Source organism: Buteo buteo, chromosome 20, assembly GCF_964188355.1.
Source record: "Buteo buteo chromosome 20, bButBut1.hap1.1, whole genome shotgun sequence".
Classification (NCBI taxonomy): Eukaryota; Metazoa; Chordata; class Aves; order Accipitriformes; family Accipitridae; genus Buteo; species Buteo buteo.
The window spans coordinates 11,866,335-11,891,690 of NC_134190.1; the positions used below are offsets into that span (position 1 = coordinate 11,866,335).

The window sequence follows — 25,356 nt, forward strand, 5'->3', positions numbered from 1 at the left end:
AGCAGTTAGGACCATTGCCTAAATTTGTTTAGTTTTGCTTATAGTAACAACAAGTAGTTGCTCTGTGTGGGCTGAACTTCTGTGACTGGAATAAAATGTGGTATGGAAGAACACAGACACAGAGTAGATAGCAGAAACCCCAGATCGTAAACACAAATCACAGTGGCCAATTACTGGTCACTACAGGAGTGCAACCTAGCAAATCAGGTAAAACAAGTTTTACAGATAACAGAACAAAATAATTGGGTAATTGGGAACCAGTGAAGAGAAAGAGCATGTAAGCAGAAAATGCATCTAAGCCTAGTGTTAAGAAAAAATATAGAAATAAACCCAAGCAGCCCCAGTACTGAGGAGGAAGAAAAACCACCATCAATGATTTCATACTCCATCCAGCAAAAAACTGGGTATACCAATGACTCACTGTACATTCCTCACCTTTTGTTAGATGAAGTGTTGACCTAAGGACCCAGAGGGACACTGGAAGGGTAAGCAATCACCAAAAAAAAGGTGTAGATGCTGGGAAGCATCTGTATAACAATTTTAACCCTATTACCAATGAGACTTTTTCTGTGCTAATTTGAACTATGAGTATTAACACTATTTAATGGGCTAATATTAATAATTTTGACTAGACTTACTAACCAACCAGAACCTAGCTTGTTTATTCATAATTGCAAGCAAGTCAGAGCTTTTTTGTCAAAGAAATTTAAATGCTGACCAAAAGCAGACAAAGGGGCTACACCTATCAGCTCAACAGTTTGTTTACTAAATCATTTGCCACGTTCTAGTTTACATGATGTTCATTCTCAGCCAAAAAGGGATACAATACCAGATCCTGTTTGTAGTCACACAGAGCCTTGAGGATAATGGGCTTATTACTCCGGTAGTCTGGGTTACGTGGCTTCAGCTGCACAATCTTCTTGGATTTATTCACCAAACTCTGCACTTGCCTCTTGTATTCAAGAATTCTCTCTCGTTCATTCTGCAAAGATTAATTGTATGTTAAAAATTAATTCTAAAAAGAAACCACATCTAGTTCCCACTGTTTTATTAAGAGAGGGATACACCTGGAGCCCACAGTAGGCAAAGCTTCCTTTAGCTCCAGTGGGATGAGTCTTTGGCTTACCATGTAAAACTGCAGTTTTCAAAAAAGAGAAAAGAAACATCAAAGTATCTTTGCAACTCTGGCAAGCTGCAAAGTTTGCAAAACTTGCAAAGCAGGTTTTTCATACGGATCTGCAATGTGGTTAAAGTGATGTGTAAGAAACACAGCAATAAACGGAAAGAATCTATTACAACATGAATGCTAACTGAAAAAAAGTAGTAACTACACTCTCAAACCTGACTTCATCAATTGCCCTTTTACATCACCAACGTTTTTTCCTCCAGTATATTCAATTTGGAATTGTAGTACCTAATTCATGATGAGCAAATAACTCGGCTTTTTTGTCTAACTAAGGCCTTTCAAAGAGACTACAGTGATATAGCAACATGATGAATCATTTACTAAATGCACTTATCCTTTGAGGCAAAATCTATTCTACCACCTATGAATGAAAGTCTTTTTTTTTTTAATTTGTTAGCATGTCAGAAACTCAGGAATATGTTGGGCTCATTCCAGATTTAAAAACAAATCAGAGTTCACAAACAGTATTACACAAATTAAAATAACACTGATTCATTTGTAGGCTTTCCTAAGAAATGGGCAGGAATATACCATTATGGTTTCAAGTTCATACAGTACTGTTTATAAACATTGCAGTACATCTGGCTTTACATTTGGTATCTGAAAAGGGCAACTGATTTCCAAGGAAAGCAGAACATAACCTGTTAGGTGGGTGTGACAGTACCTCCAGCTCTTTGATCTGCTCCAGCAAAGATTGCAGTGACATGCTTTTATCACAGATGAACTTCTTTCTGATGGAGTCTTGTAAGTTCTTCAGGTAGCACTCTGTGGCTTGGGCCTCTTCAAAGAACTACAGGAGAAAAGTTGTGATTTCAGTTGTACACAGCTCTTAGAAATGTCTGCTAAAAATCAGTGGGTTCCTGTCATGAGAAATCCCAGTTCACATCTAGCAGAATGGTACCATTTACAATATGGTGACAGTGTGTTATGCATAATTGTGTATGGATTTAGAAAGATTTTGGTACAGGGAAAAAAGAGATATCTGTGATGGGATTCACACTTTTAACAGAAGTGGCATGAACTTTCCACATCACTACTCACCTGAAAGTAAGCTGCATTCTCTTTCAGATGAACATCAATGCATTTGGTGATCTGAAGAATCCAGCTCCACTGAGTTTGTAATGTATCCATGTAGGCCTAACAAAAATAGTAATATACAGAACTCAGACCACCACACTGATCTCTCCCATATCTAGACTCAAGCAAAACTATTTATGCTCCACATAAATGCAAAAGAAAAAATCTGCTGAAACAATTTCATGCACACCAGAATAATGTAACTCATGCAAATAGTTCCCCAACTTCTAAGCATCTACCTAACTGAAATGAGTTAAATAACTGCTTGTGGGATGCAGAGAGAAATTTGTTCATGACTTGAATTTTGTTTGATCAGCATAAAGCCTGAAGTGCATGAACAAAAAGGGGTGAAAAGCACAAACAGCAGTGCAAATAAAATATTTCAATTGCAAATTGTCATGTTCTCCTTCCAAGGAACATTGTCAAGCATGATTTTTTATGATGGCTATTTTTAAATTCAAACTTCTCAAGTAGTCCTCATGTATATTCTTTAGAAAATTACACACAACTTTTACTTCACTGCTGGAGCTTAAAAGGATCTTTCCTTTAAGACAGAAACTGACCATAGAAGAAATACGAATGGTGATTTCACACAACATGGTAACAGTTAAAGTAAATACACTGAAAAGCAGAAAGGACTCTGTTTTCCTATTAGCTTATTTTAGTTTCATGATTCTTATGCACTCCTAAAACTATAAGAACTACAGCATTTCCTAATAAAATGAGATTTTCCAAATTGTTGCAGCCTTTGTAATTGAAAGGCAAATGTACACCAAGCTGTGAAAGCAAAAATGTCTTGGCTAAGCTGTAGAAATGCACTACGAATTTCAGCTGCAGAAAGTATTTGCACCTGGATAAAATATAAAACCTCAATAAAGGGTGTGGCTTTCTTCAAAACATGCCTACTAAAATAGCAGAAGAGCAATGACATGCCTTCCCACCATAGATTCTGCCATACTGTAGGCAAGTCAAACGAGATAACAGCAATTTCAATACACTCAGACAACTCCCTAAGACTCCTATTAATTTTTACAGGCATCTATCATCAAATTTGATAGCAATGAGAGCTCTCCCAATAGCTCTTAAGAAGTCTGCATTTCTTGCGGCCAGGTTTGTAGAGGAAGGTAGTAACATTCATTAGAGCATCTCATATAGCTGTATAAAAATGGACATACTTTTTGGCAGGCAAACCTTTCTCAGGTCCAAACACAGCATTTCATTTGCAGACTTTCACTGAGAACTTTTGCCACATAGCAACAAAAGGAGCAAGTGAAATCACACGAAGTCTAACTCACCTCGATTTTGTCTGAAGCAGGGTGCTGGTTGAGCACTAGCTGGTCACTTTCTTGCTTTAGCTTATTGAGTTCTTTTTCTTTAAGCTCCAGTTCACTCATGCGTTTCTAAACAACCAAAACACAGCATTAAACAAGCCCTGAAACGTACGCAGCACAGGATGATTTACTTAAAATTTTCCAGGTAGTTGTGATAATGTAAAATTATCCTGCTAACACTACGTATTTCTATTCAGTGTACTGAAGTTGATTATGAAGACAGCAGAATCAAAGAAGGTACAATCATCTCAGTTCTAGTCTCTAGGCTTACTGCTTCACATAGAAAAATGGCAAAAGTTCTGCCTTTCCTAGGAATGACGGAAGCAAAAATGACTGCATGTTGCAACATCCAGAATAGCTGAACTGAAAAAAAAAAAAAGTACCTCCTTAGTAGTGTGAACTTTCATCCATTTTTCAATTTGGAGATCAGCACCAATATTGGTTAAAGAAATGCACATGCTCAGTTTCCCTACGTACCCACAGAAGACAAGGAGCAGTGCAAACTACCTCTGGCCATGTGCTCAACATGCTGCTGGCAAAACCATCAGAGGAAGAGACCAGTTCCCTCTGGTATAGCTTTACTTTCTGATGACAGACACTGGGGCCAAATATGGGGACCCTCTAACCCCTATATAGTCCTAACAGGGAGAATTAAACCACTTGATTCAAGTCCCTTAGTTTAGCATGCCAACAGCGTGCACAACCTATATGTCATTAATAGTCCACAGTGGACTGCACTGATAAGGCCAGCTTCCAAGGTCAAAAGAAACCATGACAACTGGTTGAATGGGACCACAATCTTCCAATAGGTGTCCAATCTTGAATCAAAACGTTGTCACGCAGTACTTAATCCGAAAGTGTGGATAAAAATCCCCAGAAACTTCAAAACAGTGAAGAAACGCCCATCCTGTGATCAGTCCCTCAGAGCCAGGCTGTTCCTCCCTCACTATCCCAAAAGAGAACCCATGGAAAGCATGGGGAGGTTGAGCTGCCTTACAGAGAAGGCCTCCTGCTTCCTGGCGATGTCAGTGTTCCTGTCACTCCAATCATAGAGAAGCTCTTCTTCCTCACAGTCATTAATCCACATGATCTCTCTGCTGGTGGCTTGGATGAGGTTCTGGAATTGACGGAGCTGATCCATTCTCTCAAAGGAGTATTTCTGCAAGGAATTCCAGAAATTAGAAGCCATCAACACGGAAATGCCTTTGCTGGGCGGAGAAGGGGAAGCCAAGAGCACAGCGTGTCCTTTCTTTTTTTGAAAACTAAAATAACGGTAAAAATCACACATCTATAAAACCTGTTGGCAATGGACAGCAGATAATGTGCCTGCATTTATAGAGGCATGAAACCTGCTGGCAATGGACAGTGGACAATGTGTCTGCATTTATAGAACAATGGGACCCTGAAGTCAGCAACTTCTGAAAGTTATTCCAAACACAAGTGTAGCAGACATGTAGGCAGGCAAGCAAAAAGGCATGGGGGAAAATACAAAAAACACCCAAACATTTAACATCACTTCTACTTGCATTTGCTGCTCATAGTACATCCTTGATGTTGTAGCACCTTTTGCACAGATGACACTTGATGAAAAGATTCCTTCTCTGCCCTCACATCATAATACACATCCTGTTGCTTGAATGTGTACAGGAATCAGCTTCCAATCCCAAGGGTTAAATCTACCATTTGCACAAGATTCTCCCTGTATTTTACATGAAGATCCAAAACAGGGAAGATGCACAGCCCTACACCAAATTTGATTGTAATCCCACCTTTGAGTAACTTTTTAAGCTCCATACATAGACTAACTTCATTGCTACATTTACTCCCATTAAGGAGGTAGAGCTTTACTCTTCACCAGCTTAGTGACCAATTCCCTTCACCAGGTGCAAACTAGAAACCTCCTCGTGAGGGTAAGTCAATTATACACGAGGTAATGAATTAATCTCAAGTTCATGACTCAAACTGAACCTTACAGAAACTACAAAGCACTGACAGTTTACTGCTGAACAGAATTATTTAAATATGGATCTGTCACTCTGTTGAAACCTGTTCAGTGTCCCTTGACTGTAACACCAGTGTTAATAAAGCAAAAAGAGCATTCATCATAGAGGGTATCAGAAATGAACACATCTCATGCTCACCAGCAGTCCTTCATATTCTTCCTCCAGCTGATGAACTGCAGCCTTCTCCCGCTGAAACAGAGACAGCAAATATTTAGTGAGCCTTTTACAAGTTGCCTATTTGCTGATATTTCCTTTACAGTGTCAGTATCATAATGTTGTAACTACAGGTGGTAACCTGCAAATGGCTGCAACAGAAATAGGTGAGTAGCAGATCTGCACCACAAGAAGTATAAAACCAAGGCTTGGACAAACTACTTCCCTCAGGGATGCTTAGTATATAAGCAAGATTGCACATAACCCCTGTAATACCAACACAGCTCCCCAAACTGGATCTCTTTCTGTACCAAACTCCTAGACAGCTGTGGGCAACCAGCTAGTCCTAGAGCTAGCTTTGGAGATTATGAAGTAGTATAAACTACGATGTGAGCAGGAGGCTCCAATTTTTTTTCCTGTTCCTATGACTGGGAACCTGCACAACCTTGGAACTGGTATTCCATAAGGCCAGACTATCACCTTTCCTATTTGAAGAAGTAAAAAGGGAATAACACCCCTTCCACTCTTCAGCTTGGCTAAGAGATCAGAGCTCCAGAACAGAGTGCCTTTTCTTTAGATCCAACTCTCTCTCCTCCTGTCTGTGTGAGCAACTAACAGAAAAGAAGAATGGGAATGAAGTAAGCCTTCTCTCTCCTATACCTAGCTGCTGGGCTGATAGGAGAGGAAGTTAACCACTGCATTTTCAATGACTTCTTTATTCCAGCAACTTCTTTATTCCAATCACAAAATACAGAGGGAAACAGAAGCCTCAGAGGGGAAAAAAAAAGAAAAAGAAAACAAAAAATCCACACCTAAGAAAAGCTCTAAGCTCAGCCCAGAATTTGGGCTTTTTTCACAGAAATTTCCTCATTACTTGAGGCTATACTAAGCACCCACTTTATCCTTTCACTTTGTTTTAACGTACCTAGACAGAAAGCAAGAATAATCATTCTTAGCCATTCTTCTCACAAAAAACGTTGCAATATTTATTTGCCAGCCTTGGTACACTACAACAAAGTGTTAAATACCTACTAAATTTTTAAAATTCTAGGGAAAGAAGTGGAACACAAAATAATCACAAAATAATAAATATTAGGGTTGAAAGTGATTGCTGTCATGACACCAGTGCTTTCTGAAAAGAAGCTGAGCTATTCAGCATTCTTTTTTGTAGTGGAACAGCAGCAAGTCAATAGTATAAATTTACACCAAGCAACCTGTAAGGGAAGACAGTAATTACCAGATCTGTTTTGACTTTGTCCAGGTGCCAGCGATAGTCTCCAATGGCATTGTGAGTTCTTCTGTGATCACCAATTTGTTGCTCAATGGACGCTGCATCAAACCCCCATTTCACTAGCTCCATTTCAGCCTAGGAGAAAGAGACAGTATTTGTACTTTCATTTCCAACTTTACTATCTAAATCAGAGCATAAAGGAATTGAACTGAAGGAAACACAACTATGCAGTAGAGAGTAAAACTGAACAAAGGGAAGTTCAGAATAGGGGGTTACAATTTCTTAAAATTGTCATCACTTAAACTGTGTGACAGGCTTCCAAAGTAGAAGAAACAAAGTAGGAAAAATATTTAAGTTGCTTAAAATTAGACTAAATGAAGCATGCTCAGTAGTGTATTTTCATCTGTTTTCTTTGGACCAAACTGTTCGTTTATGTTCTACAGTATAGTTACATTCTTATCACTCTGAAAACAAATTATTACTTTACCAAACAATGCTATTCATGCAATTCATGTGAAAACACCCAGACCCAAGTTCTGTAGCCCAGTACACTACATTTCCATCTTAATTATGCTCACATAAACTCCAATAACTTCAGTTAAATGCAGTCAAACTAAATGAAAAAACAGAAGATAAACTGAAATTATTATAGAATGTGTTGTCTTGCATTTTGGCAACATTTATTGTAGGTTGCCAAGTGAAAATCTCTAGAAACAGCCTTTGAAAAACAGTAATACACCTGGATAATTACTAATTCAAAAACTACCTGACTGCAGTTCTTTGTTTCATTATTTTTAAATATTAAAAGCCACGGAATTCACAATTCAGCTCCTCAAACTCCAAATCCTCTTTTACGCTCTAAAGACACACTCCGTTTCTGTCTGAATGCCTGTCTGCGCATGCACACAGTAAAGAAACAGGTATCTTAATCTTGGGTTGGGACCGAATTTAGTAATTACCAGCCTGGAGCTAAATCTCCAAGAGTCAACAGATGACAATAAAGCCTGAACCACACTCAAGCGCAGGGGTTCAAAGGCACTGTTGAAAACGATCCAAGAAACAAAACCATTTTGCATTCAGCCATTTAAAAGTTACAGGACTTTGACCCTCCTCATTATATTTAAGCAGTCTAAAGAGACTGTAGCAACAGTGGCAGTCCTGGCTGGCTGCCAGTATGCGAAAAAAGGCTGTCTGGATTTCACTGCATTTTCCTTAATTCTGTACTGGAAATTTGACCAACCCTCCTACCACCTGATTCTCCTGTCAGCAAACCATCCAGACAGAAAACAGAAAAACACCGGCAGAAAACCACAGCTGCTCAGACCTTCTTCCCACATCTCACCATGTTACTAGGGGAAACATTATCCGAGTCCCAATGTGAGCAGGTAATGGGACACAGCGAGGCACGATGGAAAGAAGACGCATGATGGAAAGTTAAAAATAAATTTTCCCTAAAAAAAAAAAAGAATATCTCAAAAGCCCAACAGGGAGCTAAGTGCTTACTGGCCCCACCTCAGCTTTGCCTTAGGGACTGAAAAAGGGAGAGAGAGAGACTTTTACTTTCGCAGGAGGTTTTGTGTGGGAACACAGCTATAAAGCACTTGCTTATGCTCCCTGTGCTTAGCGAGGGGTGTCTGAGCAGGGTGTCACGTGGCGTCTTTGGGAGGTACAGCTTGTTCACTGTCCTTCATCGTTGGAAGCGTGCCCAGTGTCTGTTCAACATCACTCCTCAAACCATGGCAGGTCTGACAATTAGCCTACTCTCCCACAGTGGGTGCAGAGCAATTATATCTGCTGTTACTGTCCAGGCACAATGCTCATACATGTTACCACTAAAGGAGTGTATCTCCACTTCCCCTTCTTCCTCTAAAACATGCCACGCTATGGGAGGGCACTGAAAGACTAGACTGTGACTAGCACTCACATAAAAGTATGGGAACTGTACAGAGCTCTCCCCTCCTCATCTGGTTTACACAGCAACCACCTGGCAAACACCATATGCAGATAACTATGACAGGTTCACTAAGCAACCACCTAATAGAGAGAGATAAAAATAACGCAATTTCAATTTACAAGGAGTCTGCAAAGTATAACTTCAGCCACCTTGTTCCATCCTCCCTACCTGCCTCTCAGAAAGGGCTGTCAACCACAAACACCCAACTTTCACTTCAGCAGCACAAAAACAGACTATGAGCTCTCAACATGTGTTTTCTACTCCAGGTTACACCATCAATGGCTGTGCATAGGCAAATTTATTCTGGGAATGCAACAGATCACAACTTCAGCATTTTCACGTGGATTTTGGCAGCGAATTCCGGAAGCCTAGTCCTGTGGCAATCAGCTCTACCTTCTGGCTCCCACTGTGATAAGGATAGATTAGAGGGGGAGAACAACTGTAAAATATGCACAACGGTTAAATCTGTGAAGTTGGTCCTATCGGTGTAAAGGGTTAAATAAATATGAATCATAAAGGAAACCTGTGGAAGGAAGGAAGGAAATATCGAGCATAATAATCTCTAAGGCAAACATGCCAATGCCTTTTGTTATGTTAACAGCTGTGTCTCATTTAGCTTTCAAATCTAACTTCCACACTTCTTCCTCTGCAAAAGATGACCCCAAATCCATGTTCATATTTCAGTAGAAACTCACTATATGTACAATACTGGGGGGGGGTGGGGGGGTGGGAGATGAACTTGGAATAATGTATGAGTCTTATGTGTACTTTTAATTTTCTACTGGCACCCAAAACATTACTACATGTGAGGTGAAATTCATAAACAACACCAGGTCTTAGCAGTGTCTCTGGTTTTCCACAGATTTACCTTCTGCTGCCTCATCCAGTTTAAACATTCACTTGTGACACGTTTCGTGTACTCATCCCAACCTGAGCCACTCTGAGAGGAGTAGCAACCACCACCTTTGGAGCTGGCCCTCCTGGCACGGGGAACACTTATGGCTTTGTACAGGGCACGCATTTGCTCTTGAAGTTGAAGCAGCCTGAAAGGGAAGAAGCCACTTAGCATCTATGAGGAAAACACCCAGAAAACATGGAAACAATGCAATTCATCTCTCCCACTGGACCACCAAGTATTCAAAACAAAGTGCTGAAAGCACAGGCTGTGAAAAAAAAATAAACTGACTAAAATTTCATGGGGACAACCAAGATGTGAAATTCTCTAAGAAATATATTACTGCAAGGCCCTTCTCCATGTTAGCATGACCCAAACAGATTTAGTTCCACTTTATTGATTTCTGTCACATCCTGCAACACCACAGAAGGCGAGCACTTGAGATACCACACACTTTTACCAGCCACATTCCCTCCCCCAACCCTTCCCTGGCAATACCTTTTCTGATACATCTCACAGGGCTGGCCCATCTGCCTCATCTCTCTGATCAGCCCATCCAGGATATCCATTTGGTCATTTGCCTGTGCAAAACACTCTTCCAGATCTCTGTTCCCTCTAATCTGGACACCATCCCCATATTTCAATTCCTAAAACAAACAAAAAAAAAAAAAAGAAAGAAATGGGAGATTAAATTAAATATTCATCACCTAAGCTTCAGCTTAGTTGTTTTAAAAGATATGTTATGAGGACTAATTATTTTTAAGAAGCATGATAGGTTTCAACCGCTAGGTCTCTGCCAATTTTAACTGGCAGAAGGCCAATTAACAGAGGATCCACAGTCATTGGAAAGTCCTAATTACAAATAAAATACGAAAGAAAATTATTAAAACATAGTACCAACCAAATCTTTCCATAAAGAACAGCACATCCTGACTGATGTTTATTTCAGTGGAGCCAAGGCTTCACATGGTGTGCTAAGTTTTTAAGACCTTATGCTTTTGTGTTTAGAGGACAAGAAGCAAACACTGTCCTAGTGGGAGTTTGTGGATTTTGCTCCTGATTTTTCAGAACTTTCCCTGAGGTTCTAAGACCCTTCTCCCCTGCAAAAACACAGACTGCACCCTGTTTGCCTGGGACCAGCTCCATGCCCTGTCACACTTGCATCCTACCTTATCACCCAAAGTCTAGGCAAATTCTCTGTGCACCCTCAGTGCAGTGGACCAGCATGGTCATGGTGCTTCAAGCAGGAAAACATGGCTCTTTGATCTCATCCCACACTGACACAGCCATGCTGAACAAAACATAACCCAGCTGTGATTTGATTTTGCAAATAAAATGTTGGACCTCATTACTTTGTCCTTCAGAAAGAAAAGAAAAAAACCCAAGTAAGCAATGCATGTTGTGGCACCGAGCTGGAACTAAACATCACTTTCTTTTAACTTCACTGGAATAATATTAATCCTTAACAAGAGGCAGTATTTACTCTGGCATTGATTTTTATATAAACATGTTCACACGTGCTGTATCTCTGAAAAGGCAATGAACTACTAACGCCAGAGTTCATTCCTGAAAGAATTTTCTGTCCACAGAGGGTCCAAAAGTGTGCATTAAATCACATCTACTGACAGAACTGTGAACAGGTTTTGCATCTCAGTGGCCTCAACAGCAGGATGCCTTCACCACCCTGCACCTCCTCCGACTTCAGCAGAGTCATGTTCACCAGGACTGAATCTAGCATCAATGAGTAACCCACCCCCAGGCACTATGGGTTTATATCAGTGTAACATACAGCAAAGATCATCTGTACGCTTTTGGGATGAAACAGTCAAGAAGATTTTAATCTACTTTCATATACTTCTTTAGGAATCACCTGGAAAAATAAAATATAAAGGTAATGAAGGTTTTTCCTATGGTAGTTCAGGTTCATTACGGCCCAGAAAATGATGATGATATTCTACAGGACACACTAAGAGAGCATAAGTAGTCATAACATTATTAACAGCTGTTTACACTGAGCAGAACCTGTCTGAAGGGTGGGTTGGTTTTTTTTAAATCAAGAAGTCCCCCTTTTCTTAATTGGATGCTTTTCAGTCAGTTTTATTGAACACTGAGTGGAGACAGAAGAGAGAGACCTAGGAAGGAAGTATGCTGTTCTGCTCCCAATTGCCTCTCACAAACAGCTGAGAGGGGAGAAATGAGACAAAGAAGCAGAGCCTGTAAGTCCAGATAACGACGCAGCGTTCACTCCCTGTAATATTCATAATCACTTTTGATAAGAACAGCAAGAAGCACTCACGGGTTGTACTATGAGCTCAGCTCGCATCAGGCAATCCGAACAGTTTTGCAAAAGCTCCTGGATGGTGTTCTGGCGTCTGGACACTGTACAGGTCCCATTCTGACTGTTGTGGGGGAGAAGAAGATGAAGTAAGTACAAAGTAATCGCACATTTTGAAGAGACATGAGACATACAAATTCAGAACGGCTAAGGGAAGTTACATGGAATAATCCACCTCATTTAGCTTCAGTGACACACATGCTTTATCTGGCCCTCCTGCATAACTGTACTCTGAAGTTTTAATGCTGATTCCATGATGGCAGAGCCACTTTATAACTCTCTAACAACAGGCTTTGACCAACTTTGCCACAGGATAGAGTAGAAGGTGGAAACTGGCATGCCATAAAGGAGAAAGTTTTTCTTCCAGTACAGGTATTTGTAGCTTTGATAGACAAAACTTTGGCAGTATTACAGTGAGAATTAATTATTCACAATCTTCTGTTAAAGTCAATACATTAGAACATAGCCTTTGGGTGATGTTATTGTACGTGTTACGACACCAGCCATCGAATGTCAGAGCATAAAAGGAAAGCAGGATCCTCTGCTACAGAGGCGTATGAGCACACAAGTCCTTACAAACGTACGAAGGGCTCTCCTATAAGCAGAAATGCATGAAGCTTAGTGCAGTGTCTTAAGAAGGAACTGCAAGATGCACAAGCTACTACAAAAACAGATGTATGGCCTAGAGTTAGAGGACATGCTTTCTTACAGATAAATAAAGTGGGAGTTTGGGGATTCCAATTACAATTCCAGAACTGAAAACACTAGTGGGGGAAAAAGCCAAGATTGATAACACGGTCGTTATTTTTGTCTTGCACATAATTTACTGCATCCATACCACCAGAAGGTTGCTCTTCCAGCATTTGGGATTCAGCCACCAAAGCGAGCCACTGCTAGTTGATTGAACATGGGTGAGGTGCTTCAAGCACAGAACCATTCCTTGCTGATGGAATCAGAGCTCCCAAGCAAGCCCAGGCGGCTCCCAAACCCAAGCACTTGCCAGTGAAACTAAAATAAACCACTACTAAGAGACAGTAAGAAATTAAGATGCTTCTGAGCCTTGTCTAGTTTTCTAACTCCTGTGTTCACAGTAGGTAACCTTTTCCATTACAAATCACTGAAGGTTCAAACCTTCCACACAACACTAACATCAAAAAGTCTATCGGTGCAAACCTGTCCAGCTCAGAGCCAGGAAGTCATGTGGATTCAACGGAAATCTTTCCACTGACTTCAACAGACTGACCATCCTTTGCAAAAGGAATTGTGACAACATGAAAAACTTGTCAGAGCTGTCTCATCACTGCAGTGATGAGAAATGTTCAACAGTATTTTTTTAAGAGCTCTTCTGCAGTGCGTGCAGTTGGTGCTTCAGCAGCCTGCCGTTCTCCTATCAGCTCTTCTTGAAGAAGTGGAAAAAGTTTGAGCAACTTTTCACCAGCCTCCCCCAATACCAGGGAATAGACTGTCAGAGACAGGACTGCAGAATCACTGGGTAACTTAAAACAAGCTGTACACATGTAACTCCTGGCTTGCACTGTGACCCTTTGGCTGCACAAATGCTGCGCCCTAGTGTGCTATGCACCCCTGTATATCTTGGAAACAGCTTAAAGAAAACAATTGTGAAGAATAACATATGGGTCTGATTGTGTGCCAGGCTTCCCATCAGCTTCCTTTTCTAAATCATTCCTTCTCCTTAGGCATCACTGTTGTGTTTGGATCCAGAAGTATCCGACTGCATCTAAAATTTACATTTAATTATACCCACAATTATTCTCATGAATGAAACATAATAAAGAAGAGAGAGGAACCTTCCAAGCAATTTTCTCTTTTTAGAACATCAGAAGAGTGGGTTTTTTTCTTCAATCGCTTTTTCAGTCATCTCCTGACAGCTATAAATGCTGGATATCCATTAAAGCCAAAAGAACTATAGATGGGAACCAGACTTCTACTGTAATAAATTAGTGTATCTCCACCGGCTTCAGTGTAACTTCACCGACCTCAAAGGCATTACTTCACCTTACACTGAAAGGAGGTCTGAACAATGGCTGTCACAGTTAACATGCTCAGAAATTGTGAAGAAAAGCTATTTTCAAATAAATCAAACTACTAAAACCATTTAAAAGATAGGACAAGTAGAATTACAAGTATTTTATGTTCATCCCAATAATGTTTGAATACCACATACAGAATTATTGTCCAAATAATAAAAAAGTTGGAAAACTGAAGATGGTTTAATACAGGTGCACAAAACTGTTTCAAAGGCAGGAGCAGATGCCTTAAAGTGGGAGGCTTAAATGCACCCTATTTAGATCTTAAAATAAAGCTCTACAAGTTACTTGTTTACAGTTCATGGGGACCTTCACAAGAAGAAAGCAGCAAGTGTTCAAGGCTCTCCAATCTAGTCGATAAAGACGTGAACAAAATAATGGCAGAAGTTGGAGCAATACAAACCGAAACCAAAAAAGAGCACAATATTTCATCAATGCTGTTTTTAACAACTTGGATGTCAGTTTTGTTTTTAAACAAGTAACTGTTTTGCTAGTCAAAATACCGAGATCAGTACTAGGATAACAGGTGAAAAGGTAGTGGCCTGTTAAAGGCAGCTGATGACACTGGCCGAGCCAACAGCTTTCAAATTCGTCAGCCGACCAAATAGAGCTACATGGGGCATACCCAGAGACTAGAGATGCCAATACAGGAGCTGACGTTTGATGGCATAGCTCCACCAAGTCAACAGGACTCAAAGACTTCAAATCTGAAGAGGATTTAGCTGCACAAATATACTCAAGAAGGGCATATATCAATTTCTGAACTTAAAAAATAAAAACACTTAGCAAGACAATACCTCAACATATATTGCTTGATACATCAGATGGCACTAGCACAGTCTCACATGGACACATCAGTACTTTTCACTCATGTGACAGGAGAGTATTTCATAAGCAGTTTCAAAGGCCCTCAGTATAATATTCCTCTTATTGAAGCCAACAGGCCTTTAATGGGAATGAGTAGATCAAAGTGGAAACCCCAATGCAGAGTAAGCAGACGTCCAACCTTGAAGCAGAAGGAAAGAGCCAGCCAAAGGAAAACCATATCCAACACAAAAAATACTGGCTCAAAGAAACTGAGGCAAACCCTAACCCCTGAACATGCTAGGCGGCATCGTAAAGTGGAGGCAAGAATGAAGCTGGATTTTCAAAGTACAACCATGTAACCTAGATCCTATATAAAAATACATTTATGTCCCTCAGAAAGATATAGGACCCCAACAATCCTCACAGGACACAGAGTAAGCAGATTACTATAGATGGTATTTTGTCAATGTCTCTCTTGCTTCCTCTGATTTTGTTTACATGAAACTGAATGAGTTTAAAGTAATGTTTGGTCATTGTAACAACTACTGCTGCTATGAAAACAATTTGATTTGATTTTAACTCTGGCAGCATCTAAAGCTTGAACCTGTGAATAGGATCCTGCTGCACCAAACACTGTAGGCACACCACACAGTGAAAATATGGACAGGTTTTTCACTTGTTTTAGTGCACCCCTGTAAACAAAGCGTACATTTTCAACCACTCCAGCAGAAAGGGAAAGAACTGGAGCTTGGTCTTTTAGCAGGACTTGTAACACGAGAGTGCAGGGACTCCTACTAATAAATACACACATTTGCAATAATCTGACTATTTGCTGTACTACTTTGGTTTTGTAAACCCTGCAGAACAGCACTGAGCAAAACTACCTGGACTGCTTCAGACCTTAACTACCTATTTGTCCCTACAATTCAAAATTTTAGACCATGACACTTATTTTGAAGGCAACTCATGAATTTCAAAAAGATACTATTAAGCCGAGTTCTTTATTAAAATGACTTAGTTTTAATAGTCATTAACTTTAATAGTTACATAGTTTAATAGGAATAAAGGAAAACAAAAGGGGGTAGTGTCTTTGCTTTAAAATTATGAGAACACTTCAAAACACAGAAGAATCACTTATTTGGGATCTGAAAATGTAGCCCTCTATCTCTCTACTGCCAGGAGAACCCTAGGATAGGCACAGCATCTTCACATTGTCATCATTCTGTACAGGAGCCACCCTGCCTGCTGCATGTCAAGGCAGAACACATTTCTCCCTTGCTATACTGCACTCTTGCTCTCCCAGAGAGATGAGAGGACAGCCCAACCTCTGCTGCCACTGGGATTTGGGCAGGACAGTAGCTCAGACAACATCTCCCTGCTGCAATATACCCCACCTGAGCTAAACTCAGCCGTTACCTTCCCAGTGAGTCCTCAATTTCTGAACTAGGATTGTACTTAACTGTTAAGCAGTACCAGTGATCCTCACGAGACCCCCAGCTCTACAGAAACAAGAAATAACTACTCCTGTTTTTCATAAACGGGACTGAGAAATGCACTCGAGGTCACGCGATGAGTTATATGAGTTGAGACAGACATGGCAAACCCAGCAGTGCCCACGTCCTGGGAACACAGCAGCGCTGACTACTGCTGCCACTGACTTATTCAAGCAGTCGCAAGATTTCCTAAGTGATAAGTTTTGAATAAATGACATATCCTCTGTAAACACTCAGCTTGCACCCTTACAGGCCCAACCGAGTTGTCATTACTGCAGAACCTGAGGGGCAAGGAAGAAAGCCAGCTACCTTCTGCTTTCTCATTTGGCTCCTGCTGCTGAAGACCTGCACGCCCCCAGCATAAACGCCTGCAAAGTGGAGGCTGCTCTGGTTTCTGCCTTTGTTAGCACACAGCCACTGAGTTATCGGGGGGCGATTAGCGTCTAGAGAAGCAGGGCAAAGGAGACACAGGAGCACCTCCAGCAGCTCTGCGGAGCCTTCCAGCAGCTTGACAGCTCCTTAAAGCTTTTGAAGCACAAAGGGGACACTCTTGGCCCAAAGATCCAATTTAAACCAAATTAGAATAATCCTTGTTAAATTTTCTGATTCCTCCACAAAACATTTAGCCTTTTAAAAGTTCAAAGCATTTTTTTTCATTCAAAAAGTAAAGGAAGCTTTAAAAAAAGGCCTTTTTGCAGATCCAAAGTATTGAGGTACTCCCACAACAACGATGAGAGCAAAACAATAGCACTACTTTTTCTTCCCTGCTTGCCGCCACCCCCCCACCCCATCCACACAAACTTGTTTGAACAAGCAATAGATTCATCAAGGGATTACCTGGTATGCCCAGAGTAGGCAAGTTAGAAGAAAAACCTGACCTGGAATGGCCATTCCCAGTACACAGCCTGCACACACCAACTAAACCACCACCCATCCGCCACCGCCTGCCAGTTGTGCGTGTGTGCCCCTGAGAACCCCTGCACAGGCATACACTGGCAAAAGGTGGCAAATCACAATACCTGTAAGAATATAACCAGAAATTAAAATACTACAACACAGCTTTCCCTCGCACGCCTCAAAAAAGGCTGAATGCCGGTGTCGGAAATCATCAAAAGTTTTGTAACTGGGTTCTCCCCATACGTCTCTGCTCTTACTAGGATCGGTTTTGGCACACCATGGCCTCGCCAAACTAGTCCCATCTGCAGAGTATGCACACGGACTAAGGCACGATGACAGGAAACCTCAAAAGATGCCTGCATCTTGCACGATCGGGCTCTAAATACCATTAGAAATGTGCAAAACCTTAAGAGTCACAGGTGAAATCGTAAGACCCCCGAGGCCAAGTGCCTTCAGAGCAAGCAGGGTTTCACAAGGGATCCCGCCACACCTATTTGCAGAAAATCCTCGCACTTTTTCCCACTGGTATTAATCACCAGGAGCAACAGCACTGTTTCTAAAGGCCATGCCTGCCCTGTGCTGCAGGCTGCAGACACGCTGCCTCTCCCACCTCTGGCTCTGGGAGAGGGAGGTGCCAAACACAGGGTCCAGCCTGGACCATGGAAATACACCTGTGCCAGAGAGCAGCCACTCGAAATGCCAGCAAATCCCTCGCCTGACAGAGGCTTTCACACTTGCAAAGGTATCTAGCTTGAAATCTCATGCATGTACCTATGAAAAGGTGAGCTGGGACAGGTACAACCTGGTTTTCGTCTCATGGTGTGGCAGCATCACCAGCTGTTGCTGAAACCCATTTCTCAGCCAGCTCAAGCACAGCGCAGGCTCTGCTGGTGTGGCAGGTATTCAGCAGCAATTCAGACACATTCCTCCCTCTCCATCTGCCCATGTTTTTGCTCGTCATGGGACAGTTTTAACCCACTCCATGCAATGCTGTGGAAGAGGAGCTTAGAGGGGACCTTACCACGCCAGCCCTATCACCACGTAGCTTGGCCAGGACCCTGCAGATCCCTGCGAGATTGATGAGAAGGGCAAAAACACGGCTTTGAAGCTGTTTTCTCCAAGTTTACTTTGTCTGTCAGTCCCTGAAAGTAATGTCAGGGCACAGGATGTGAATTTCTAACTCCCTTTCTAACTTAAAGCACAGAAGTTACATTAACTCTTAAGCAGAATTGTGTAAATTAATTTATTTTCACATCACACAGTGATCATGAATCCTAGGCTATTTTTTTCCCTGTTCTCAGCAATGACAAATAAACTTGCCACTTCTTTCCTTTCTCTCACAGCATATCAGATTTTATCTCTCTGTAGCAAAAACATTGATAAATATTCGACTGATGAATTGGCAGTTTAGGAGTGTGTGACTCACCGTCAAGCTGAGTATCTGTACTGGGGCCAAGCTCATACTGAGTTCCCAAGCCAGAAGAAACCGGGAATGTTGTAAAAGCACCTTGCTGAGCCCTAAGGGTAGGGAGCGTCTTATATTGCTCTGTGAGTAATGTAATACTCAGCACGGACTTGTTCGGCAGAATACGCCCCAAAACTTACAAGACTAGGCCCTAAATTGAATCCTACTCCATTTAGGATTAAGGTACAGTAATCTTCCCCAATGGAAAAAGAAGCCTCAGTTTTATGAGTTTGGTAACTGCCACTATACTTTGGCACTGAAGATGTCAGGTTGAAAGCAATTATTAAAACCAATTCCATAGATGATGGCTCTGATTCTGCAAGCACAACATGCACAGGATTTAGTGGACTTTCTGCATGCAGTGAATGTGCAAAATAGGGCAATTGCTTTTTTTCATTAACTGGCAACAAAACCCTCATTTTGTATTGCAGGGGACACCTTAATTCAAATCAGCACTGATTAAAAATAAACCTATGCAACTCAGTAAGGTGCAAACATGTATATTGTTTTGTAAATAATTATTTAAAGTGCTTTGAATGGTCAGATCTTTTCTCATACAAAAAACCTGTATGTAAATATGTATATATATGTATTTTGATCTCATTAACAGGGGTCTTTAGCTCCATGCAGAAGCCTCGCAATGAAGTGAACAGGAACTTTAATTGCAGTCTCATTGCCAGATATGCCTTCCGAAAAAGGAGATATGAATGTTACGTTATAGAGAGTAAATGAAAGGATGTTGATAAGTTTTTAGCCTCTTGATCAGGCGCGTCCTTTCCACTCTGTCTCCACCACCCCAGAATACTAAAGAAGAGCCTAACAAACTATAGATTGTTTAAAATATGTAAGAAACCCCAGGAATGCTAAATTAAAGGAAGGTATTTCTCCTCTAGTGAAAGTCAGGAATAATAGGGAAGTCAGTCTAGTGAATCCAATATAGTTGCACCAGAGTAAAGTCTGGAAAAAGAGAACAGCCAGGAAGTAACATGTTCTGTCATTAATTTTTCATGTCTGTCTCTTGCAAACAGTAAAGATATTTGCAGTGGAGCTCCACTAGCAAAACAGATCCTCACAAACGCAACACAGCAATAACATTTTGGAGTCCTAGTATGTGCACTCTCCCATGGTAAAGTACTGAACCTTTCTAATTATATAGCAATAAATTGGTATTCTCATACTACCATAATAGTAAGTAGACAAGTTATAGCTGCGATTCATCGTAACTAACTTACCTGTGCACATACCAAACTGAAAGCCAAATGAAGAACTAAAACTAAGAACTGGGCAGAGTAACAGACAAAAAAATAGGTAGAATGCAAGTTTTGTCTTTTGTTCAGCGGTCCTCTAGCAACAGGTCTGATGTACCTAAACAGAGCTCTCGCTGCTCTCCAGGGTAATCCTAATTCTCTACAGCCATTTATAGATCTGCTTGATAGAATAAAGCCTGCCTGTTCTCATCTGCTGTTTATTTAATATATATGTGTAATTCCCATCCTTCTGCAATCTAATCCTGATGTACTATCCGTAAAATTAGGGCTTAAATTCTAACACAAATTACATGACAGCACTTCCAAGTCAGTGGCATGAATAATTAGGCCAACAGGTTTAATGCAGCCATTCCACATGTGAAAAAGAGTAATCACCAGCAGTGTTTTGTATAGTCGCCTTATCATACACCAGTGCTGTTTCCTTCAGCGACTCTAACTGCCGCCTGCCTTTCAGTCCCGTGAACTCCCAGCCGAAGCGATTAATGGAGAGGTCTTCATGGCCACTGCACTTATTTTGTCAGAATCGATCTGCGTGGATTGCCGGTACAGCTGCATCCATGAAAGCAGGTGTTCTTCAAGCCAGGATCCACAGCCAGTACCCTGCCCGCAAGATCTTCATGGCGCTCGCGGCAACACGGCAAACAGTTAAGAAGGTAGAGGGGGGGAAGCAGGCTGTACCTTTGCTCCCCAGCCACCAAATATCAGGGATCGCTGCATAAAAGACCACCACCTTAAACTCGTGGGCCTTGCACAAGCCAGAAACAAACTCAAAAATGACGAAGAGAACGATTCCCACTGGTTGGAATCGTTCTATAGCCCTAGTTACGCAACTGCTGGTGAGGACAGCGAGAGCCGAGCCTGGCTGCACGAGGTATAAAGCAATTCACCTCAGTACAGCTTGTTTTCCACGACCGAGCAAAGCGGGGTTTTATCAGCAGAGAGCTGTTGGGTCGGTACAGCCGGCACAGAGGCAGGGACACCCCAGAGCGTGAGGCTGGGACGCTGAGCTTACCGTTCTGCCTTTCATCCCGTTGCTCTCCTCACAGAGAGTCCCCGCCAAAAGTTGTTTCGGGTTTTTTTTTTTCTTTTAAATAAATTAAGCCAGCTCTTTACTCGCGTTTTTAAAAGCCTTTTAGAGGTGGGTCTCCTCGGGGAGGAGAAGGAAGACTTGCGAGCTCGAACCCCCAGGAACGCAAGCCGCCAGCGCCTCACGGCAGCTCTCCCAAGGCGGGCCCGAGGCAGCAGGGCCGGGGGGGCCCGCTCCCCCTCAGCCCGATCCCGGCCCCCACGTACCCGTATCCGTCGGAGGCGTAGTCCCCGCCGTAGGTCTTCTGGTAGTAGTAGGTCTTGTGGGTGTGGGTGCCGCCGCCGCCGCCGCCGCCCCCCACCACATGGGAGCTCATCTCGTAGCGCAGGTCGGTGCCCGACTCGGCCCGCGCCATCCGGCCCAGGGTGTTGATCCGCGGGTGCGAGCCGCCGTTGATGCTCATGGCGGCGGGGGAGCCCCGGGGGAGAGGGGACGAGGGGGGAAGCGACGGGGAGACTGACCCAGACGCGACGGGGGAAAAGGCATTCAGCCCCGGCAGGGCCCGCCGCGGTACCGCCTCTCCCTCGCAGCCCACCGAGGGGGCCGGGGAAGGGCCGAGCGCCGGGGGAGGGGGGGGGTCGGCGCGGCCCGCAGGTGAGGGGAGGGCAGGGACGCCGCGGAGCGGTGTGAGGCGGCGGCGGCTGGCGGCGGCGGCGGCAAGAGCGAAGGTCCCGTCCCGTCCTCTCCCCTCCCCGCCGGCAGAGGAAAGGAGAAGCCACACCTTTCGGCGGCCGTTTTAAGCGGCGCTCCTGGGCGTGGAGCCGCCGCCGCCTCGCCTGCGTCCTCCTCGGCGGCCGCCTCGGGTTTCTCCGCGGTCCCGGCCCCCCGGCCCGCCCCGGCCCGGCCTCCCCGCGGCGGTGCTGTCGCTCCCCGGTGGCCGCCCGGGCACCGCAAGGCCTCTCCCAGCCTCGCACCGGTGTTTCCACCTTCCTCGGTGCGCGGACTGCCCTCGTAAGTTGCCAGTGGAGGTTGGAGCCCATTAAAAACTCCCTCCTGGCCTCTCTCGTATCTACCGGCTTTGCGCTTTCCCTGTGGCCGTCGTAGAGGCCTTGGGGCGCGGGGCTGGGAGCGCTGCCGTGAGGGCGGCCGGGCCAGGGATGCCCACGATGCCAAACACCCTTCTGCCGCTCCGGAAAGCGCCGGCACCCAAACACAGCAAAGACGGTTAAATCGGCACCGTTATGTCGAGGATGGATCCGGTCCGCTGGCAGCAGCCCCCTCCTCCCTGCACATCACAGGGCCGGCGTGCTCGTCAGGAAAACGGCATAAATGTTTGCGTCGTCAACGCCAAAATACATCGGGTCTCGCATTTGGGAAGGCTGTCAGTACACCAAGCCCAGTGCATTTCTGAAACGGCCCTGAAACTTGTGCACCAGCATATGAAATGTTTGAGTTGTGTCATGCGCTGACTGCATTTGTGCGTGAGAAAGAGGACATCCAGAAGCGCGTGTTTAAACTGACTCTTTCCCTTAGTTTTTCTTGATTCCTGCCTTCTGATGCTCTGAAAGTTGAGCTTTACTCTTAAAAAATAAAAAATAAGCCAGATCCTAGAGGCAAAACCGTCTTAATACCTTTGTGTGCATGCAGGGTGTCAGCAAAGGCAGTTTGCTGTAGAATGCCCAGTGGTGCCTTCATGACCAGCCATTGACCGCTGGGTCAGTCTCAAGGGTCGGTTGGGAACAATTTCTTAGCTATGCTCAGTGGCACTGCCTCAGCTGGTCGGGGCACTTGTCCATGGTGTCAGAAAACAAAGAGAAGATGACCTGACTTTAAGAAGCAGCAGTCACTTGTGAATAACCCTGCTGAGCTTTTCCAAAATAATGCCGAGGCTTTCATCCCAAAGTGCAGTATGGAAGCCAGCCATATCAGTCATCTGATGCTCTGCAACAATGCATGTGCTATAAGTTTTTTAAACTTGTGGGATGTCACCAGCAGCCTGCACCATGCATAAATTCTTGGGCCTGTTTCTTGATCATTTTCCCGGTATTTTAAATCCAAGCGGTAGGCCACAGGACAGTAAATAACAACTACACAAACATACCGAAGGACAAAAAGAGAAAACCAAATGAGAGCAATTCTCCGCAATGCCACTGAAACTGCTGCGGCTCTGTGTGAGCACCATGGTGCAGGTTACGTGAGAACCTGTTCTACTGCTGGAGGTGATGGTGGGCACAGCGTAGCGGGGGCATAAGAGCTCCTCCAAGCAAACGTGGGGTTGCTTGGTCCCGAAAGGCATCCTGTTGGCACTGCCCGGAGCTCTATGGAGTGCTACAAAGAAGCAGAATGCAAGTCGGCTATTATCTGTGAAGTCATACAGTGACTTCTATATTGTAATATATATGCTGTATTATATATAACGTGAATCATTATATATCAGTGCATATATATATGTATACACACATACATACATATATATGTATGTATATATGTGTGGATTTGGGGTGCTTCTTTGAATACAGATTACATCTGCACGATTTGATGATTTAACATTACATTCCAAAGTCATTAAGGAGCAGAATACAAAAGCAGTCAGGATGAGTAAGACAGACAAATACATAGGCTTAATGCCATAAAGAAGGAAGTAAAAAGCTAGAAAACCAATGTAGAATAGGAGGGAAATGCAGAATGAGGGAAACTTGAACTTTGTGCCTTGATACTCCAGTCCAAACTTTTTGAAACATAAATACAGATCGCTGCATTAGTACCACCAGCGTACCTAAAAGTCAGATTTTTTGAGTGGTGATGCATCAAGCGAGGCACTTGTATTGAGACATATATGAACAGAAAGCATTTTTTCAGCAAGTCCCTTTGAGAGCTGTCCAGTTTTACGTATGTGTATTTAGAAATCCAAAAGTGTTACACTGATTTGAGGTTCTTGCTAAGTTTTAACACCACCTCCAGTCAGCCCCACCTTTCAGCTTGGACTGGTGTGCCAGCTCAGTGAGACACTCCATTATCTGTGATGGAGACAGCATGTGTGTGATACACCCAGAGGCGTGGATGAGTCACTGTTACTTGGACATGTAGAAAAATGTACTTAAATAGCAAGTGGATTCTGCTGGTCCTGCTTGCACAATTAGCCCCACTGAAATGAAGAGGAGAGGATAAGACTGAACCGATACTGAAAACAGCTCAATAGTCCTGTCTGTTTTCATACATAGGCAAATGAAAGAACTAAATATGAATATTTTTATTTGCTGAAACAGTCAATTTTACTTGGGTGCTTACCCAAGTGGTGGACTCTGTTATCTTGAAGCATGATCAAGTCACATGGGTATTGCTTAAAATTCTACCGACTACAGGAAAATATCAGTGTTGTAACTGGATGATCTCGCTTAAACCTTGCTCCACTACTTCTGGAAAGGTCCGGTCCTGATGTACCTAAGGCCACATCCTAAGTTCCTTGACCTTCTTTGAGTTCAAAGAGTTTTTGAGAGCAAATGTCCAGCAAACTCTGCAAGCTGCAGAGTCTCATTTTCCTTCTGAGGAAAACTCTGTGCAGGAAAGAATAAAATGCAGTAATTTGGAGTTTCTTGCTCATCTGCCTTCGCAGAAGGTTAGTTCTGCCTCTTAAGACATGGATCCATAAAAACTGTCTGGTTCTTAGGAGACCCTCTTTAAGCAAGTTAGTCTAAAGGAGATATAATATTCCCTCTGGGCACCTTAAACCAAGCTAGTCCCAAGGTCCATCCTGCAGCCCAGTATCCTAACTCACCTCCTTTGGAATTGCAAACACCATAAGGATATTAGGAGAAAGCAATTCCAAAGAGGCAAAGGGGCCACAGCTGAACACTGCTTTAGTAAACAGAGGGAAGTTCATTTATACATAATACGAGGGCTAGGCATAATCTATTTCTTTAGGTTTCATAAAAGGCTCCTTCCCAACACCAAATGGTGTACCCAAAAGCTCTATTTTAGGTTAGACTGCTGGATAGTGGGTCTTTAATTATTCAGGACACTACCTGAGGTGAATGTAACAAGCTGCATTTGTCCCTGTCTATACCAGAGAGATATCTGTATTTTATTTTAAGAACCGAATTCCCAGGGGCACACTGAAATTCCCCTCAATGGCTTGTTAATTAACAAATTCTAATAGTAGCTGCCAGCCCCTCCTATTTCACATGCC

At 42.9% G+C, this 25,356-nt stretch overlaps 1 protein-coding gene across 3 annotated transcripts in view; it reads right to left on the bottom strand.

Annotated features, from left to right (window-relative positions):
- Positions 1–21,938, bottom strand: part of DSP (desmoplakin) — a 39,755-nt gene extending 17,817 nt beyond the window's left edge. For 2 of the 3 annotated variants that reach the window (XM_075052027.1, XM_075052025.1), the window contains exons 1-11: positions 21,437–21,938; positions 12,127–12,229; positions 10,329–10,477; positions 9,804–9,978; positions 6,988–7,116; positions 5,736–5,786; positions 4,592–4,753; positions 3,559–3,663; positions 2,228–2,323; positions 1,851–1,976; positions 830–982 (exon numbers count right to left, since the gene is read on the bottom strand). In XM_075052027.1, the coding sequence (XP_074908128.1) occupies positions 830–982; positions 1,851–1,976; positions 2,228–2,323; positions 3,559–3,663; positions 4,592–4,753; positions 5,736–5,786; positions 6,988–7,116; positions 9,804–9,978; positions 10,329–10,477; positions 12,127–12,229; positions 21,437–21,633 (1,446 nt within the window). In that variant the 5' untranslated portion in view covers positions 21,634–21,938. The remainder of the gene's footprint in view (positions 1–829; positions 983–1,850; positions 1,977–2,227; positions 2,324–3,558; positions 3,664–4,591; positions 4,754–5,735; positions 5,787–6,987; positions 7,117–9,803; positions 9,979–10,328; positions 10,478–12,126; positions 12,230–21,436) is intronic. The other variant, XM_075052026.1, reaches the window with a different exon arrangement.
- Positions 21,939–25,356: the final 3,418 nt, after the last annotated feature.